This window comes from Populus alba, chromosome 10, assembly GCF_005239225.2.
Source record: "Populus alba chromosome 10, ASM523922v2, whole genome shotgun sequence".
In the NCBI taxonomy this organism is placed as follows: Eukaryota; Viridiplantae; Streptophyta; class Magnoliopsida; order Malpighiales; family Salicaceae; genus Populus; species Populus alba.
Genome location: NC_133293.1, coordinates 10,729,918 through 10,751,120, shown reverse-complemented (window position 1 = coordinate 10,751,120; position 21,203 = coordinate 10,729,918). Strand labels below are relative to the sequence as shown.

Genomic DNA, 21,203 nt, shown 5'->3' with positions numbered 1-21,203 from the left:
TTCCATAAATTTTGGGAAAGATACACTTTGATACCCTAATTTTCATAATAATGCAAATTATATGATTTTGATGCCTCAATTTTTTTTTTCAAATTCAATTTTGATACAAAAAGTTTATTTTTATTATTTTTTAGTTTCTAATTTAGAGAGGAGAAAGAAATCACCGAATTTCGATGCTAAAAAAAGAAATGTCATTGACATCAATTTGTCCATTAAAATGATTGATGTTTGTATCAAATGATTTTATTTAATGATTATTAAGTGTTTTTTTTAATCTTTAAATTTATAAAAATATATATATGAGCTGAAGAATAAAAAAATACACAGTTAAAATATCTAGTCAGAAAACATTTTCTGAAAATTTTAAAAAAATTCTTTTACAACGGCCGGGCCCTACCAAGCTCCTGTCTCGGCCTTGCCTCTTGGAATCGTACAATTTCAGTAATAGGATTTCATTCTACCATCATATTAGAAAAACAAATTGAGACAAAATAAAAGCAAAGATCCACCCGTTACGATTATATAATCATTTCATTAGGTAACTACAAAAGCAAGAGTTAAGAAAAAAAAAGAAAACAAAACATACACGACTTGGTAGATGAAAAGGAAAAACATATAATTAACAGAACAAGAGTAAATTTTCAAAAAACATGTGCTGCTTGCATTCTTAATTCACTTTGTGCTCTTGGTAGGCGCTTCTTCCATTAATCCATTTCTTATTAATTTAGGTTGATTCTGTTTGTGGACGCTGCCATGCCCATAAATGAACCGGGCTGCTCCTTCTGTGTAGACATGAGTTTCGCTGTCAAGCCTGCCATTAAGTAATGTTCCAAGTTAGACAGAGCTTAATTATTATAGAAGAGAAAGGTAGGAGACGAATGACATTCATGGGCCTTACGATTTTCGGACAGCTTTGCTCAATGTCGAGGCTGATGAGAATGTTTTACCATCAAGATACCTGTTTTCCCCTTTAATCCTCTGTTTAATTCTGGTGTCTAACTCATCAGCACTCAGCATAAATGGAGAATCTGAAGCCTGTCATGGTAAAGACAAGCTGTGTGTATAGTCTTGATTGACAGTAATAAAGGCCTAAAAACTGGTGTCTAAGTAAAAATTGCAGGGAACTGATGAGTGCTGAAACTATTTAATTAAAGTGATCATCATAAGGCTGGAAGAACGTTTCAGAAGCCTGGAAAGTGGAGGATTAATTGTTTTTAAAACAGAAAGAGAATGTGTTAGGTATAATACCATGACCCATCCCCAGGTATCAGCAAAGGAAGGGATATGAGCTGAGTAAGGCACCACATCTGCACGTTGGGAAATAAAGAAAAATAAAATTGGCCAGGCCATTAATCTGGTTTCAGTTTTGTTGGTTTATAAAAAAGAAACAAAATGTAAGAAAATATTTACGTGTTACTTACATTTGAACACCTGCCTTAAAGTGTTGTAGATGCATGAAAACACTTCTGTATGGCTGAAAATTCCTGCTGGCCCTGCCTGCAAAATCCACAGGACATGAATGGTGAATGATTATTTCTTCCATCCTCCCTCTTCCCCTCTGTCTCTCCCTTTCCAAAAACCAGAAACGATTATGTACCTGTGTGATAAATATGCCACCTTGATTGAGTCTGGGCTTAACGGTGTGCTCATAAAAGGACTTGGTGTAGAGTTTGTAACACGGGCCTCCCTCTATTGGGTCTGCCAGGTCTCCTATTATCACATCATAGCACTCCTTTCCAATTTCTAGCTCAGCTCTGCAACATTTCACAGCAGCAATATATATGAGCGAGAAGAAACGAGAATATAACTTTTTTCTTAACAACAATAGCAAAAAACATAGAATCGAGAGTCAAACCTGGCATCGTTGATGATGACCTCTAGTCTTGGATCACAGAAAGCTTCTCTATTCACAACCAAGTATGCCTTGCAGAAGGTTACCACCTCCTGATTCCATGACACAAGTCTGGGTTACGAGCTGTAAAATTTTCCTGGCGATTTCCTTACATTACATGGCAGTGAATAAAGCACTCTGGTCTTTGGTCACACATGGCTTATAATTATTTTGTTTTTTGGTTGAACTGATATTTTCATCAATACATTATTATTGGTGGTTAGGAGAACGCAGAGTGCTTGATTTATTGGCCATGAACCTAAACGACATGCCCTTTTCCTTGATGTAGCGGAGCTACAAGTCCCAAACAAGCTTCAATCAAGAGCAAGGGAAGAAAAATAGGATCAAAAAAGAAATTGTCTAACATTTCAGTGTAACACAAACATAATAATGATAGATAATCATTTTCTTGATAAAGTTTTTTGGACAAACTAAGCCATCAATAACTATGCTGTCCCCTCAATTTGGGGACCAAGAAAAAAAGGGATTAATGATTATAGATAGCCTTACTCGATCAAGAAAAAAAAAAAAAGAGTAAAAGTAAAAGTGATAATTCTGATTCATCGAAGCGGAGTGGGCGATAGCTAGATTAATTCATAAACTATTTAACATTATAAATTCCTTGTAATGGAAGTAGGGGATTAAACAAAGAGTGGGTCAATTGAATTACCTCATCAATGTCACACATGACAACCTTCTCCACTGTCTTGTGTCTTAGTATTTCTCTTGCAGTGGAACCTTCACCTCCTCCCATGATAAAGACTGTCTTTGGACTGCAAGCCAATGTAGAAAAACAATCGCTACAAATTAAGCAACGCTAGAGTACCACACAGGGACCCTACAATCCTCCAAAAACAACAACAACAACAATAATAATAAAAAACAGAAGCAAGAATTACCTTGAATGATGAAGAAATGCTGGATGAACAAGAGATTCATGGTAGATGAATTCATCCACTTCTGCACTTTGAAGCTTTCCATCAATGACTAAAGCCTGTTTAGCAGAACAAAAATAATTTATCTTACGATAGAATACTGGAAAATTATTTAAGCTGGACATATACAAAGCACTCTTTCTTCTTAAGAGTAGAAGTTTTTTGAAATATGGACCTTGCCAAACGGCTTTGTGTCCAATAGTGCGATGTCCTGATACCGCGAGGCCCCTGTGTGCAGAATACTGCGACAAAAATGAAGAACGATAGTCAATGCTCGAATATGTGAATTGAATCAACGATGAAAAGGGAGATTTTGGAGTGTTTGTTTTTGATTTTTTTTTTTATCTGAAATTAATGTTTTTCTTATAGTTTTAATACGTTGGCATAAAAAAAATAATATTATTTTAATATATTTTTAATCAAAAAATACAATGTACCGCTTTGGCCTATTGATTAACTATTTAACTTTTAAGGTTCCTTCTTTTTATTCTAACTAACAACCACCATACCAACACAAAAACAAATAAGCTTGAAGGAGAACCAAATCCTTGAAACGAGACCAGAGGGAACATATCAGAGTATTATTACATATTATATTTAGAAATAGCCTTAGCCTAATGGCTTCCGCATTGAAGCAGATTTGAGTAACTTCAGTTTCTTTTTTCTCTTTTGGATACCCAAAAACACTTAAGACCTTTTGATGAACCAAAAAATATGATAACTGTTCTATAATTTCGCCTTGTCTCGCACAATAAAAAGGTATTGGTTCCTTTTTTATTCATGAAGCTTCTCCTGTGACACTGTCTTATGAATTCTATCATAAAATTTGTTGAAATAAAACATGTTTCACCGCAAAACCCAGTCACTAAATAAGAGAGAAGAGGAGACTATAAAAAACCAGTGGGTTCTTTATTTATTTACTTTCTTTCGAAGGGAAGGGCATGGCCCTAGAGATTGAATCATCATGGCCCAGAATGCAGGGGGGGTGTTTCGATACGGTGATATACTTATTCTTATAGAATGGGAAATTAAGTTTCCCTTTCAAGTTAAGAACACGAGAGTTAAGATAAAAGGAAGGGGGAGAAGTAAAGAAAATATAAAGATATTTTAAAAACTAAAGCCTAATTTCGAAAAAACCAGTCAAGAAATAAGAGGAAAATCGACCATTTCAATTTGTTAATTTGAATGATGATGAGGATGATGATGATGATGATGATAGAGCAGTTGGTTTCATATGTACCTATTGAGAGCAAAACACCATCTCAAGTTCTCTTCAATCTCTTCTTCATACCAACAGCTCTTCCTATAACCATTCTGTGATGAATGGCTTTTGCCATTCACACCATTGCCACTGCTAATGCCATTAGAGCAAGAAATGTCACCCATTGTTCTCTCTTCTGTATCTCCAAGGAAGCCAAGAAAGAGTGAGAGGCCAAGGCGATAGAGGAAAGAGGCGAGTAATCAAGTGAAGGATGGAGAGAAGGGTAGCAGGGCTGCACAATATAAATGGGAAGGTGGCAGGAAAATCGAAAAGGGCATGATTTGGTTTGGCATGGAGAGCTAGTGAAATCTATCGAAGCGGGTGTGTCCCTCAGGACTGAAAAGTAGAGCTATAGACAAGATATCCTCATGGATTTTCGAAAATATGTGCACACAAAAAGCAAAGAAAAGGTCGAAAGTGCGTGATCTCTAAGGTTGATTTGCTGGCGTGGTTGCAATTTTGCTTTCTAACAATTTGCCAAACTAGCCTACGAAAAAAAACTCAGTAAAACGTTATGATAAATATCATAGTTGAAGATAACGATATTTTAAAAAATCGCAATTACTAATTGCAATATTTTAAAAAATAATTAAAATAAATTGACATAAATCTTAAAAACATTCCATACAACCACCTATGAGTTTTACACCGTCTCTTAACTCGAGTTGTAAATTTAAAGGGCTAAACTGATTTACTTGAGTTATTTTTTTAGATTTTTTTTAATTAGTTTTTTTTTTAATTTAATTATTAAACATTGAATTTATTAAAAATTATATTTTTTAATTTATTTTGGTTTACTATTTATGAGTATATCTCTATTTAATGACCTAGGTTATAGTTTGGCTAGTTAACTCGAGTGAACTCGAGTTATTTTTTATGTTTTTTAATTAATTTTTTTTTTTAAATCATTCTTTAATATTGGGTTAATTAAAAATTAAAGTTAATAATTTGTTTTGAATTATTTATTATAAAAAGATAAAAAGTAATTGGTAGAAAGTAATTTTATTCCTTACAAATCCTCTTCTTGTTACTCATTAGTGTTTGACTACTATTTTAGAATAGAAGATAGCTAGAATAGAGAAAGTAAAAAAGAACTTATAACAAAAATAAAAAATAAAATTGTGTTTGGTAATGGTATATAAAACAAAGTTAATTTCTTTATTTTTTGTTAATGAATAACAACACATAAAAAAATACAGGAACATTTGTTTATACTTGATATATATTATAATTAAAATTGCAATGCTTAAAATAAAATAAAATAAGATCATTATTTTTCACAATTGTTTTTTAGAACATGACCAATTTGTATTTCTCTATACTTTGTATATTTTAATAATGTTATTTTTTATAATTATATTCCTGAAAAACTCAATCATTCAATAAATAAATTTCTTCTTATATTTTTTAATAAAATTAACTCTTTGGTTAGTTTATTTAATAATAATTTACTCAAATTCGTAAATTTCTTAATTTCTATAAATTATTAAATTATATAAAATATATATTTTATTTTGAGAAATTTATTTTTTCATGTTAATTGAAGAAAATGAAAAAAAAAAAAACTCGTAATACAGTTATATTCTTAAGAAGTGTTTTTAAAAAATTATACACACACACACCCCGACGATCCCACTGTCTAACCAGAGACCATTATGGTATTAATTTGTCACTTATAAAAATCAGTATTATAATTTAGAATCACTCCTGGCTTCTAATTAAATTATTATGAAAGATATCACACCTGTTTCTAAAAAAAAAAAAAAAGAGCATTCCAAGAGAAATACCTTCAAGATGTCGAAAAGCATTCCTTGCAAATGTCTTAATTATATGGCACGTAAAATTATGCTGGAAATAGGATTGCAAATTGCCTGAAACATGATCACAATGTCACTGCAGCTACATGCATCTTAGATTTGAAGGGAAAATGAACAAGAAAAAGTCAAGGGAAAGGATAAAAGATGATGATTAGTAAGGAGTGACAATTACCGAAAATTCTGGCCATGTTATTTTCTTCGAAAATGTGTGCAAATGATCTTGGTTTGAGAGAGAGAGAGGAGGGCGTGCAGCCGGAACCATCATCATATTCTCTTGCTTCAAAAGATGGAGGAGGGGGCGTGCCATGCCAGGCGCACTCATAATGACCACCGTCACCATCAAAGAACAACAATCCACAACTCCAGCAACATTAAAAATCTTCGACCCCGCCATGATAAAAACGAACAATAACCCCTCTTACACTATTGAGCTCACCACTTACCTCTATATTATCATGCCTGTTTTGCCAGGTGTCGACCTCTCATCTCATCTTTTAACCCCTTTATGTGGGGTCCAGCACGGGCAATACTCGCATCAGCATGATGTGCCCTCCAGGAGGAGGGTCGCTTGAGGAGGATTGGTGGTCTTTGCTCACGCCGGCCAACTATTACTATACGAACTCAGAGAGCCATAGAATTTGGAGGGGGTGATGATGGATTCACCCACATCTTGTTTTGGAAAGTTATGATGATAGTCCCAATGCCCCTTGGGTCCCAAAGACCAATAAGCTTTTGGCTTCTTTGTCACTGTTCGTCTAATCTCTTACTCGATTTGCCCACCCCATGACCTGAAAGAATTATTATACTTAGCAAGCTTGAAGTCACTTAATCAAGTAAAAAAATCTCAAGGATCGTTTACACAGAACAATAGACTAATTCCTAGATTATCCTTGTACAGTGCTAACATGTGATAAACACTAAGATTTTAGAAGACAATTACTCTTTAATTTGTACTAAAAAAACTGTAATTCTTTATGGAGCTTGAGTGTTCATCCTTTTTCTTTATTTTTTCTTTTTCCAATTCAATCCCTCATTTTATTTATTTTTATTTCAATTTCATCTTTGAAAATTTTTCATTATCTGCACTCAAACTCGAATAGACAAGAAGTTGGGTTAAGAGATTTTTTTTCCTCGGATTTGTCCTTAAATTAAACTTTTTTTACCGGTTGATTGAGTTGTATTTGGGCCAGCTAAGTCAACTAAGTCATCTTTTTTACTGGTCATCCAAGTTGTCTTGAGATCAGTCAAGTTGACTAAGTCATATCAGAACAACTTTCACATTATTTAAATTCAAACTTGAGCTAGAAAAAGAGTCGAATCAAACAATTTTGATGTTAACGCACTGGGTCGTATGAGGTATCTCCCGGGGCTAAGCATTGGTTTTAGCATTGATGTTGAAAACTTTGTGTCGAGCTCTTCCATCTGGGTCAATACATAGTGTTGATGACTACTATTTTTTCTTCCCTTCCTTTTTTTTTCTTTTCTTTTTTTGAGAATTTAGTGAGGCCTTTCAAGATTAAAAATTGTCATGTCCTTTTGTTTTTGTGTTAGATTTGATCTTTAATATTTTGATTTTTATTAGTTTTGTTTTGAATCCTTTTGTGAATTGATTTTTTTTTTAATTTCATCATTTTAATTTTTATATCAAATTTGATCATCATTCATTTGATTGCTATTTGTTTTGTTTTGAATCACTTTTATTATTATTTTTGTTCAATTTTAGCCCTGAGTATTTTATTGATTGAGAATTTAGCTTCATGATAATTTCTTTAAGTTTGAAAAGTTAGCTCGAGTTGACTTTGATTTATTTTTTCAAGTCTTTTTTTTACAAATGTTTTTTTTTATTTTTATCATTCAGTATTATGTTTATTAAGGATTGGGTTTCATGATTGTTTTTTACAATTTTTTTATATAATTATTATGATTTTAAACCTGATTTGTAAGTTTGGTGGATTAACCTGAATTGATTTAAGATTTTTTTTTGAATAAATATCTCAATATTTAATTGGTTTAAAAATTTAATTTTATTCAATCTTTTTTATACCGGTTATTAAACTTAAATCTTATTTATTTGGTACCAGGATGGATCAAATACATTAAGAAACTTGTCGTTTGTTAAATGCACATTAAGAAACGCGCTCTAAACAAAGATTTTAAAATCTTCATTTGCGTTCTTGCAGAGAACTTTACTCTTTTAGATTTGAGTCTCCAAGTACCGTCGGAAAAGAAAGAATCAAGATATATAATAATTGATTCCTTGCAAATAATCCTATGCATTAGAGATTTTAATATCTCTTGTCTTAATAAAATTTAATATTTGTTGCATTTTATTTTTTAGACACGAGTTTTATGTACGCCCAACCTTTTTTTAATTTATAGTATTATGCTGTATGCCTTAAACTCTCTAAATCGAATAATGATAACAATAACGAGGATATGTTACATGGTTTACTTGTATTTGCCGATAAATAGGGTGTTGATTATCTTTTTTTGGTACGTTGAATTTATTTAGACAATATTCTTTTGATAGTAGTGATTGTATTATAATTGGAGTTTTGATATATTTTTGTTATTTTTTTTTCTCCTAACAATTTCATATATTTTTTTAAAAGTCAATATTATGAATAACAACAATTTATAAAGATAATGTTTTCCAAACATAACATATATAAATTATGTTATTTCACTCTTTTCTTTTAAAAAATTATATAATATTTTTAATTTATTTTTCTAATTTAAAAAAATAAACAAACAATGAGGCATCGTGGTCGAGGTTGCTGGTTGCTGCACGAAACCTAATTCACGCTAGAAGCAAGCACGAAACAGCCAAGCCTGTTCAAAGGCAAGGCTAGGTTCGGTGCGAGCTGAGGTCAGGCTCGATGTAGTTTTCTTGGCCTAGGTCCGACCCCATCCAGTCAATCGTTCTGGATCTCAAGCTTTTTAGGCCAGCCTTGAGCCCAGTAAACAGAAAGAAACTATAGAAAAACGATTTGTGATTTGGGTTTTAGTAGAAAGAACACCAGTTGATAAGTTAAGTTGAAGAGATTTTGTAGTAAATAAAAAAATAAAGAAAAGTAAACGAGTTCATGAAAGAAAGAGGAGAAGTGGAAGGAGAGGAAATGAGAGCAGTCAAGGTGTCATGCATGTGTCAGGATTTGCGCCAATTTAATCACTGGCAAAACACATGATATCATTGTCAAATACAATAAATATTTAGAAAATCTGAGCATATGTGAGAAATTATTAGATATTAAGAGTATTACTTTATATATATGGAGTACAACTCTTGTTTTACTGAATGATTATATATATATATATATATATATATATATATATATATATATATATATATATAAACAATGCCAGGACTCAGCATTGACAAAAGAAAATATAGCAAGGAAGAGGTGGAGGCGCCTCGGATTTAGACTTTAATACAATACATGAGATGAATCTTATTTTTTTCTCTCAATGAAGTTGGTAATTCAAAGAGCTTGAAGGAGAGGCAAAGATGATGAGGTTTTCTTGGAAGAAAAAACTAAAAGATTAGCACGCGCGCATCATGTCTTGCTTATGCTGATTTCATGGCAAGCTGAATACTTTTTGGATGGTCCCTTCTCCTGGTTTTGTCTTTGTCCATTGCTTAGCTCTCTTCTTCTTTCTTAATTCTTCAGCGCCAAAAGGATGGGGAAAAAAGAAGAAGAAAAATGAACCGGAAAGACGGGAATAAAGAGAGATGACTACGTGTAAAACATGTTTTTGAAAATTTTAAAATTTTTAATATCATATTTTTTTAATATATTTTTAAATAAAAAGATATTAAAAAAAAATAAAAAAGATTCCCCGTAATCCTAAATTTCGCTCCTAGACTCGTTCGTGGGGTTGTCCAGCCCATAAACAGGTACAGAGAAAGCCTCCCAACGCAAAACACATAAGCGTGAAATAAATGCACCGTCAAGATGTTCTTTTCTTTTCTTCCTTTTCTTTTATTGACTATTAGATTGGACATTCTTGTATTTCTTGGTTGAGCCTTTTCTGAACCGGTCATGGTCTTTAATAGGCTAATGCTTAGGCTTGGTACCTTTTCATTGGACACCAAATTATATATTTGATAAAAAATAAAATCAACTACTAAATTAAACCCTTATTTTATGAGATAATAGCCATCCTTTTAATAGGCTAATGCTTAGGCTTGGTATCTTTAATAGGCTAATGCTTAGGCTTGGATAGATGAATACCTGCAAAACAGATATTTTTATTAGTTTAAATAGATCCTTTTGTGCTTAAGCTAACACTGAACCTAAAAGAGAATATTGCTTACTTATAGATTCAAGGTTGTTTGTAGAGTTTTGAATCTATCTATGAAAAGATATGGTCAATAATGTGTTTTAATTATAACCTATGATTTTGGATAACTTGAGGACAAATGTCCCAAATGACAACAAGTCATTGTAAAAGTTTCTCTCGTTTTGAGTTTTGTGAAACATGTGACGAAGGGGTATTTTTCCATCCAGTGCAAATACATTTTGTCGTCGTAGTTGAATATGACAATTAAATTATATTTGACCATAAGATAGTGTATTCGAGTATAACAAATGGCTTTGGATGTATCAAACCGTCTGAGATTCAATCTTTATAGAATATCAGTGAGCTTTCTATCTTATTTAATGGTAGAAGACTTCTTTCTATCTAGCTATGCCATCAAAGCTTTTAGGAGTTTAAATTAATGAATTTGGTTATAAAGAAGCATCGGGACAGATTATATATCAAAACAATAAGCTAAAAAATATCAGATTTTATTGTGGATCACTAGGATAAAGAATATTTTTCATCTTCTAAAAAAACTCACATAACTTTTCATAAGGGATAATACGGTATTTTTCACTATATCAATTTGCTATTACCAAATTAACCTGGGCTACAATTACTAAATAACAAAATTTATTTAACAAGTAAATTCACGGACAATTTAATATTTAAAAAATGTTAAATATTATTTTTAAAAAACTATTGGTGTCTGTGTAACACGCGTTAAGCATATGAAAGTTACCCGCACTCTTTTGGCAATATATGTAGCTTCTATAACAAAAAATGACCAGCCACCGTATCCTCTGAAACCTTGAGTGGTAGCACATCTAATTGGGTGACGTGTATAAGGTGGTTCGGCATTTGAATTTTTTTTTTATATATTTTTCTCTCATCTCTTCAAGATTCATGCTGGCATAGCAAAAATTAAAAGTTTTCCTCCCATTTCATTTTTATTTCAATTGCAATCCTTTTTTTTTATTGCTCTTTATTTGGTTTTTTTAAATTTTTTTTTCTAAATTTCATCTTTAAATATTTGGTTATATTTGATTTTTATATCAAATTTGGTTTTTATTTTTTTATTGATATTTTTTTATATCATTTTCTTAATTAAATTTTTTTTTTCAATTCCATCCCTCATCATTTTATTTTTATGTTTGGTCTTTATTCTCTTAATTTTTTTTTTTTTTGGTGTTGCTTTGGTTTATTTTTTAAAATTAATTTTTTTTTTCTAATTTTATCATTTAATATTAAATTGATTGAGAATTGAATTTCTTAATTTGTTTTTGGTGTGGTGATCCTAATCTCATTGCTCTGGTCATGTTTATGAAATGTTAACCTAGATATATATATATATATATATATATATATATATATATATATATCTTTTTTACATTAATTAATTTTTTTAATTTTATTATTTAACATTAGGTTTATTAAAAATTGAGTTTCATTATCATGACCAAGGTCATCTTTTCAACTAAATGTTCTTTTAAATGGCCTGATCTCATGACGAGGGTCACTATTTTTTTATGCTAACTCGGATTAGGCCAAGGTTATTTTTTTTGCCTTTTAATATTGAGTTATCTTGGAATAAGCTTTATAATTTATTTTCCTCGGCAAGAGTTCTTTTTCTATATTTTTTCTTTAGACTCCATATGTTTTTTTATATATGATTAAATTAAATCATTTTATTAGATTTAATAGTATTCTAGCGAAGAGGCTATTTTTAACATGCTAGCAGCGTTTGATTTGATTAAATTTTTTATTGCAATTTAGTTTAGAAAAAAGAAGGTATAGATTGATATTTGAGTTCGAAAAAAGAAGAAGAATACTTATCAAATCCCAAGGTCCAAGCTCCAAGTGAGAGCATATTGTCAAAGAAACGAGGCAAGAAGATAAGAAGACAGAAATGTCGACAGGTAATTAAAAGTCTTGGAAGAGTGGGGCTAGCGCCCAGCAAAACAACACCAGCAACACAATCATCGAGAGCTGATAATCCATCAGTTTGTGAGAATGACATTGCTTAACTCACCTATCTATTTCTATTTTAGAAGGAAAAAAAATGATGAATACACTTGCCTTTCACAATCTAAGAAACTTTAATGGTTTTTTGAGACTAAAATTTAATGGCTTTCTACCTTGACGTCCTCGTCAGTGGCCATGTGAACCCAACTGCGGCGGTCCCCTGTTTTCTTTTTTAATTTTGAATTGATCTGAGGCGGGTTCTGAAGGAAATGACTGTGCTCAACGACTTGTGTCTGGGGATTAGGAGAGGATAGATAAGGAAATTGAGAGGACAGTGGTCGAGAGAAAATAAAAGAGACATGTGCGTCCTGAAAACTAGGTTTTGTCAATTAGAACAGTTGGGATTGCCGGTTGGTGGAGATTTTTTCCGACGTTAAATCCTCCTGTGCTGCCTGAGCTAATCCATATGTAAACAATCTATAAGAGTGAACTGAAACCTTCATTTAGCAATCCCTTATCATGTCAACAAAGAAAAAAAAAACAATTAAGCTTCAATAATTTATCAAACTGGTTTTAGACATAACTAAATATGTTACGCGCGTTTTATTAAATAATTTTTTTAATGTAAAAAAATTAATAAATTAAAAAATTTTAAAATCTCAAGTTACTAGTTAAAGTGATAATTTAAATAATATAATAAAATAATAACAATAGCTAAATTAACAAACAGTGATTATTAAGGATATTGAAATGTATCATTGAGATTTGTACTCAATGATACAATTCTAGCCAAAGAATCAGGAGTTTTTTCTCATGGTAACACAATGAAAAAAAAATATTTTCGAGACTAACACAACTTTTTTCCCAAACTAGTATAATTTTACTATTCATACAGGTCTCACGTGTGAAACTCACATATCAATTTTTTTCCTTCTTTTTTCTACCTCATTTCATAATCCGGTCCCTTTATTCATCTTTAATTAACTTATTTTAGTGCAAAACCTTTTTATGCTCAAAATTTCTGTGTGTGTGTGTGTAATTGTTACTTTCATCACTTTAGTTTTACTCTCAATTATTAATCTTTTTTAGAAAAAAAGTAAATTAAAATAATTATATATTTTCTATTATGATAGTAAAAAAAAAACAAACCAACCTATTAATATCTCAACACTTCCATCATTTCTTGACAGGGATTGCTGTCGTCTCATTAGAACTTTGTAATTAATACATGTTCAACCTATTAATATGGAACCTCATCTTTCCTACTGTACTAATTAATTGGACGGTTTACACGCGCGCGCACAATATTCTAACAGCTAGATACTGGTTTCACTGGATTATCTAGATTTGGATTTTAATTGAATCCTTTGAATTTTATAGATTGATTAAATCATTAATTCCAGTCCCATAATTATAAACTCAACATAGTTAGGCGGGTCATTACGTCAACCAACATTAGTCTAATTTGAAAAGTACGATTGCAACTATATAATATTTTTTTCTGAATACGTACGTGCACTCATAAAAAAAGTCCAAAATGCCTATTTAAGGATGAAGAAGCTCCAGAGTTCCTTCATAGCCATGGCTTCAACATTGAAAGTGGTGCTCTTGTTACTCTTCTCTAGCTTTACTATCTCGCCTATCTCTGGCTACAAGGGTGCGCAGCACCCACTAGACCCTCTATCCCCGAAAGAGTTGACCCTTGTCCAAACCATTGTCAAGAAAGCATACAACCCTACCTCAAACAACACCATATCATTCCATTATGTAGGGTTAGATGAGCCAGAAAAACCAACTGTTCTGTCATGGCTATCGAAACCCAGCACCAAAACCCTTCCTCGCCGGGCCCTAGTCTTTACTCGAGTAAATGAACAAACCCATGAAATTATTGTAGACTTGTCGAAACGCATCATTGTAGAAGATGAAGTTTACAAGGGACCCGGCTATCCTTTACTTACAGCTGACGAGCAAGTAGCTGCGATTCAGTTGCCATTAACGTACGGTCCCTTTATCGAATCAACTAAAAAGAGAGACCTTAACGTTTCATATGTTGTTTGTTCTACATTTACAGTGGGGTGGTTTGGAGGAGTTGAGAGAACTAAAAGGGTGGTAAAGGTTCAATGTTTTTATAACAAGGACACCGTTAATTTGTACCTCAGGCCAATAGAGGGTATACGAATAGTTGTCGATCTTGATAAAATGAAGATCGTTGAATACAGTGACACGTTCAAGATTGCGGTACCAAAAGCTGAGGGAACCGACTACAGATTTTCCAAGCAGAACCCCCCTTTCGGCCCCCGTATCAACGGTGCAGCCATCATGCAAACGAATGGACCAGGCTTCGAGATTGATGGCCATACTATCAGGTTTTTTTTCTTCTATTCTTTCTGTGCATATTTTGTTTCTCTTCTTCTTCTCATCGTTATTTCACTCATCTTGACACCTCTGTTCTAATTATTTGGCCATGTAAAAAAAAGGGAGAAAGAACTTGTCATTTTTTGTTCTATAATGACTATTCGAATGTAAAAGCAAGTTAAGTTAATCAGGCCATGGTATATATATGACGTAAAAATATGAAGATTACGTTCAGGTTTTAAAAATTAGGGTTACAAAACAAATTTGAAAATGCAGTTTTTTAAAAATTCAGATCTCAATTAATGAAGGAATTTAATAACTATTCACACACTCTGTGCTTGAAAAATACTATATATATATATATATATATATATATATATATATATTCAGATTAATGAAATCTAATATAAATATTATTTTAAAAGTAAACACTAGATTTAAGGAATAGCGTAGGTCAAGTTGCAAGGTATTAGACAGGAGCCTAATCCAAATAAGCTAATTACCCAAAGCCCATCTTCGGACTTATAAGTCGTGATTAGTGTGCATTTTTATTTCAGTTATTTTTAGATTAATGGAAAAACCTCTATATCGAATTTGTTTTAGAAAACAATATAAGTTGTTTATTTTATTGAATAGAAATTAAGTAAAATATGAACATGTTTAAATTTTAAGTTTAAAATATTTTTATTTAATAAAATATATTAAAAAATAATATAAATTATATTTTAAAACCTTTAATAAATACTTTCACCGAATATGAAAAATATGTAGCAGAGATGGGAAACGTTTTTTCTCCATGTCCTTCATTTGGTAGACAAGGACAACAAGGAAGACATAGAAACACTGGAACGTTTCTAAAACTTTTAATTTTTTTTTGTTAGAATTTTTTTTTATGTTTAAATCGTTTTGATGTGCTAATTTTAAAAATAAAAAAAAATATAATTTTAATGTATTTCGACATAAAAAATATTTTTAAAAAAAATCATAACCATACTTTCAAATATACTAGTAAAACCACAGGAAAAAGCACTGGATTTTTCTCGTGCATCACAATTATTAGAAAACTCGATTGGTATACTCCAATTCAATGTTGACTGTACGCCTTAAGTGCAGTTGTGACCACTAAATATGTTCTTTTGCTTTCCTTGAATGAGTTATTTGCTCTTCATTTTTGAACAAATTGTCTACCCTTTGAAGCTCTCACGCAAATAGATTTTAGAAATGCCTGTGACATTAGCCGGTATTGTTTTGTTCTTTTAAAAAATATTATTTTAGCTGATAATTTGGTGTGACGGGTGGAAAACACCTTCAATTCTATTAGATTGACCAGTATACCGTAGTTTCGTTCCTCGTTTAGCTATACTTAAGTAAAGTAAACTTCCAATCAACAGTCCAAGGGCGAGAATGCACGCTTTGGTACTATAGCTTAGGAGGTACTGATTACAGTCCAAGGGCGTATTCATGCTAATTAATTAGCACCCTTTTAATATATCGACTTATTCCAAAAAAAATGCTAATTAATTAGCATCAACAATGTATTGCTACATTGTATGCTAAAATTAGAGTGTAGCATTGCTACATATTGTTAACTGAATAGTATCTAGTAAAATAAAAAATAAAAAATATATTCTTTTAATTTATTTTATTCAAAAAATTAGTGTTTAATATTATTTAATGACACTACATAAATTAGATAGAGATCGCTTGATGACATAACATTTGCAGAATTTAATCGCAATCTCAATTTTGTTCCTGATTGTATTTTAAATTATATTATTGCGGGCTTAAGAAACCAAAAAAAACTATAGTTCTTGTTGAATGTATTTCATACGTGATGGAATTGTAGATAGTTTAATGGAATAATAAAAAATATTTTATATAAAATATTATTTATTTCATGATGCAATAACAATAGTTAAATCTATAATATTTAAATTAAAAATCATCAATATTAATATCTATTTTTTTAAAATTATTTTATAACATTAATTTTCAAAGCATTATTAACCAAACACATTAAACTACTTTTTGCTTAACCTTAATTTTAATCACAGTTTTAACCAAACATATAATTTTTCAAATCAACCTCAACTAAAAATACTTTTTATAAAATTATTTTTTTCAAACTATAACCATTACAATAACTTAATACCAAACACTCTATTTATTAATACGAATCCTAGTTGAGTGTTGTTTTGTGATGATTGTAAAATAGTTTTTAACTTATTTATTGATAATTTTTAATCTCCTCCTCCTCCTCCTCCTCCTCCTCCTCCTCCTCCTTTTTTTTTTTTTTTTTTTTGTTTTTGATCAACCCTTTACTCCTACATGTCCACGAAATACTCGTATGAAGGACAAAGTATGCACGTGATATCGTACATGGTGATGTGTTGCTAGCTGTTCCTGAAACTTCTAGCCGTCCAGGGATTGCAAAGTCGCAATTCCCTTCTCGTGGTCCTCGTGAGAATACAATGCTTTAAAAGTTTAGAAGTCCTCAAGGAATCAAACTGACGTGATAAGAGGCAAATCATACACTAGTTTCACCTTTGATTTCATTTGGGCTGTTTCAATTTGGTATAATATGTTTTTTTTGGTTTGAAATTATGTTTAGATTTTTTAAAAAAATATATATTAAATTAATATTTTAAAATATTTTTTTTTTATGACTATGATATGTCGATATCAAAACTGAAAAAAAATATTATATTTTTTTAAAAATAAAAAATATTTTTAAAAATCATTATGTATTATTACAATACAAAGTACATAATTAAACCAAAATATTTGAGTTGTAATAATGATATTTCTGTGGGTGGTTTTATTCCGCTGTTTTAGTTGCTTGTACGGGCTTAATAAACAGAAGAATAAAATACAAAAGTTTTTTTTTTTTTAAAAAAAAGGAATTGGTTTTTACATATTTTTAATATAATTTTTGAAATTTTAAAAAACTAAATTTTATTTTCAGCATTTTTTGCTTTAAAAATTAAAAATTAATTCAACTTAAATTGATATAGACATGTGTCATATATTTTCAGTAATTTTTTACGGTATTTATTTTTTAAAAATAAATATATTAACTAAAAATATTTAGAATGTAAAAAACACAAATACCTTCATCTACAAATATTAAAAACGGCTTGAATTTATTTTTAAAAATATTTTATTTTTTGAAAACGGAATTTCATTTTCTCAAGCTGTTTTTTGCTTTAAGAAATTAAAAATTGGCATCATTTTGATTATTGAATTGAACACTTCTAGTATATCTAGAGAGTCAACAAATTCAAATTAACAGTGTTTTAGATCCAAAATCTTCCAGTCTTCAAGATTTCTTTACCCTTTCCACTCTGAGGTTAACATTTAAATCCCCATGATTAAATTATACCCTACTATACTAAAACAATTCCTATATTAAGCTATAATTTGTCGATTAATTTTTACGAAATCAAAAGCAATGGATTTAATGATCACATCAATAACTCACTTCTCAAAATAGAATAAAATTAAAATCATACAATAAAGATAATATCCCTTTGTTTTTTTTCCCAGAAATGTTAGTTTCTCCACATGTCGCAGCTAGAAACACGTTTTCTTCCTTTTCTTGTGTGAAAAGGTACAAAATGACTTGATTTATTTTTGTTATTTCAATGGGGGGAAAAAGTATATCTCTGGCATTTTTCGCAATCGGCTTTGGTTAATCGAACCTTGCCCTACTGTGTAATAATGTAAAAACAAAACATGAAGCTGGCCATGGCATTTTCTGATTCGATAATTAATTATTTGTCGTTCCTTTTATTTTAATATATTTTTGAAAAGCTTAACAAACAACTAACTGCAAATTTGATCCCAACCAGATGGGTCAACTGGGTGTTTCATCTGGCATTTGATTTCCGAGTTGGACCAATTATATCTCTGGCATCAATTTACGATCCAGAAAAGCACACCTATCGCAGCGTGTTGTACCGAGGACACATATCTGAACTCTTTGTCCCCTACATGGATCCAACCGAGGAATATTACTACAAAACATTTTTTGATTGCGGAGAATTCGGGTTTGGTCAAAATGCGGCTTCATTGGTGCCCCTGGCCGATTGTCCAAATAATGCAGTCTTCATGGACGGCTACTACGCAGCACATGACGGTTCAGCAGTGAAAGTAGCAAATGCTTTTTGCATATTTGAAAGGCACGCTGGAGATATCATGTGGCGACATACCGAGTTGGGGATTCCAAACCGAGTGGTAAACATTTTTTGTGACGTTATATTTTAGAGCCATTGATTTCGATTTCATCAGCTAATATATATATATAGGATTGAAAAATGTGTTCGTTATTTTCAGATCAATGAGGCGAGGCCTGAGGTGAGCCTAGTAGTGAGGATGGTTGCCACGATCGGTAACTATGATCATATAATAGACTGGGAATTCAAGCCAAGTGGTTCTATCAAAGCTCAGGTAAGCTGTCGACAATGGCGTGGCTCTATATATAATTAACCTTGATCATGTCCTCAAGTTTGTAACACGTTCTATGCCTCAACAGGTTGGTTTAAGTGGAATTCTTGAAGTGAAGTCAACAACATTCACCAACGTGGATCAGATAAATGAAGAAGTTTACGGTACATTGTTGGGAGACAACACAATCGGCTTAAACCATGATCATTTCTTGACTTACCGCCTTGATCTTGACATTGATGGTGCTGCCAATTCTCTTGTTAAGCAAAATTTGGTAACCAAACATGTGAATGATAATGTCTCGCCAAGGAAGAGTTATTGGACTGTTGTTAGTGAAACAGCCAAGACTGAATCGGAGGCGAAAATTCGCTTAGGGACGACTCCATCTGAGCTGGTAATTGTGAATCCAAATAAGAAAACTAAACCTGGAAACCATCATGGCTATCGTTTGATACCAGGGGCAGCTACACACCCCCTTCTGCTAGAGGATGACTATCCACAAATTCGTGGAGCCTTCTCTAAGTATAATGTGTGGGTCACCCCATATAACAAGTCTGAAATATGGGCAGGAGGAAAGTATGTTGATCAAAGCCAAGGACAAGATACTTTAGCTGTTTGGACCCTCAGGTACTCCATTGCTAATCTAAAACAGTAGAGATCATGTCATTAATTAACTTAATTTCAATCTCGAAATTTATTCCAATATTTTTCTGTTTTTGGATGTGCAGGGATAGAAAGATTGAAAACGAGGACATAGTATTATGGCATGTCTTAGGGTATCACCACTCCCCTTGCCAAGAAGATTTTCCTGTGATGCCAACATTGAGTGCTGGATTCGAGCTCCGACCAGCTAATTTCTTTGAAAGCAATCCTGTGCTCAAGGTGTTGCCTCCTAAGCCTGTACGTTGGCCTCACTGCACCGCCAAACCATAGTCTATTTTCTTTCGTGTTTCTCGAAATGCCAAATAAATTTGTCTCTACTTTAATGCTTGCATGTTGTTGTATTTGTGGTGCGGAGCTTTGCTATTGGCAGTTCCGTATCGAAAACAAGAAAGCTTGCAAGAGCTCTGCTCGATGAACTAGAACGTTTCAATGTTTTGTTAGAAATCATATGGTTTCCAACTAAAGAACTCCCTTTTTTTTTTTAAGAAGAAAGGCTAGCTTCAAATTTTAACTGCTGAAATAGAGATTTTAACCAGCCAACCAAATGACTAGTAGCTTCATTTGCTATTATTAATTCCACTTCCCCCCCTCAGGCTGAGGTAACAAGGCTCCACAACCCACGCTTCTATTTCCTATATCTGTGCACTGTGCTGTGAGGTCAGAAGAAAGACCACAAAATTAAATGTAGATATGTCTCATTCCAACTGTGGCGGTCCCCCGTTTTCTTTTTTAATTTTGAATTGATCTGAGGCGGATTCTGAAGAAGATGACTGTGCTTAACGGCTTGTGTCTGGGGATTAGGAGAGGATAGATAAGGAGATTGAGAGGACAGTGGTCAAGAAAAAAGAAAAGAGACATGTGCGTCCTGAAAACCACATTCTGTCAATTAGAACAGTTGGGATTGCCGGTTGGTGGAGATTTTTTCCGATGTTAAATCCTCCTGTGTTGCCTGAGCTAATCCATATGTAAAAAATCTATAAGAGTGAACTGAAACCTTCATTTAGCAATCCCTTACCATGTCAACAAAGAAAAAAAAAAACAATTAAGCTTCAATAATTTATCAAACTGGTTTTAAACATAACTATATGTTATGGGCACTTTACTACGAGTTAAATAATTTTCTTAATATAAAAAAATGTAAATCTCAAGTTATTAGTTAAAATAATAATTTAAATAATATAATAAAATAATAACAATAAATAAATTAACAAACAGTGATTATTAAGGATATTGAAATGTATCATTGAGATTTGTACTCAATGATACAATTTTAGCCAAAGAATTAGGAGTTTTTTTCTCGTGGTAACACAATGAAAAAATTATATTTTCGAGACTAACACAACTTTTTTCCCAAACTAGTATAATTTTACTATTTCATACAGGTCTCACGTGTGAAACTCACATATCAATTTTTTTTCCTTCTTTTTTCTACCTCATTTCATCATCCGGTCCCTTTATTCATCTTTAATTAACTTATTTTTGTGCAAAACCTTTTTATGCTCAAAATTTCTGTGTGTGTGTATAGTTGTTACTTTCATCACTTTAGTTTTACTCTCAATTATTAA

General features: G+C 31.8%; 2 protein-coding genes across 2 annotated transcripts; one reads left to right on the top strand and one right to left on the bottom strand.

Moving 5' to 3' along the window:
- Positions 1 to 492: 492 nt before the first annotated feature.
- Positions 493 to 4,498, bottom strand: LOC118046623 (thermospermine synthase ACAULIS5). The gene is made up of 10 exons (XM_035055617.2): positions 4,067 to 4,498; positions 3,002 to 3,068; positions 2,791 to 2,885; positions 2,562 to 2,664; positions 1,856 to 1,944; positions 1,598 to 1,754; positions 1,422 to 1,497; positions 1,249 to 1,307; positions 899 to 1,035; positions 493 to 811 (listed from the first exon to the last, which is right to left on the bottom strand). The coding sequence occupies exons 1-10, from the start codon at positions 4,210 to 4,212 to the stop codon at positions 673 to 675; spliced, it is 1,068 nt and encodes a 355-aa protein (XP_034911508.1). The 5' UTR covers positions 4,213 to 4,498; the 3' UTR covers positions 493 to 672.
- Positions 4,499 to 13,729: 9,231 nt separating this feature from the next.
- LOC118046624 (primary amine oxidase) lies at positions 13,730 to 20,104 on the top strand. Its single transcript, XM_035055618.2, has 5 exons — positions 13,730 to 14,540; positions 18,381 to 18,765; positions 18,865 to 18,978; positions 19,064 to 19,602; positions 19,704 to 20,104. The coding sequence occupies exons 1-5, from the start codon at positions 13,756 to 13,758 to the stop codon at positions 19,906 to 19,908; spliced, it is 2,028 nt and encodes a 675-aa protein (XP_034911509.2). The 5' UTR covers positions 13,730 to 13,755; the 3' UTR covers positions 19,909 to 20,104.
- Positions 20,105 to 21,203: the final 1,099 nt, after the last annotated feature.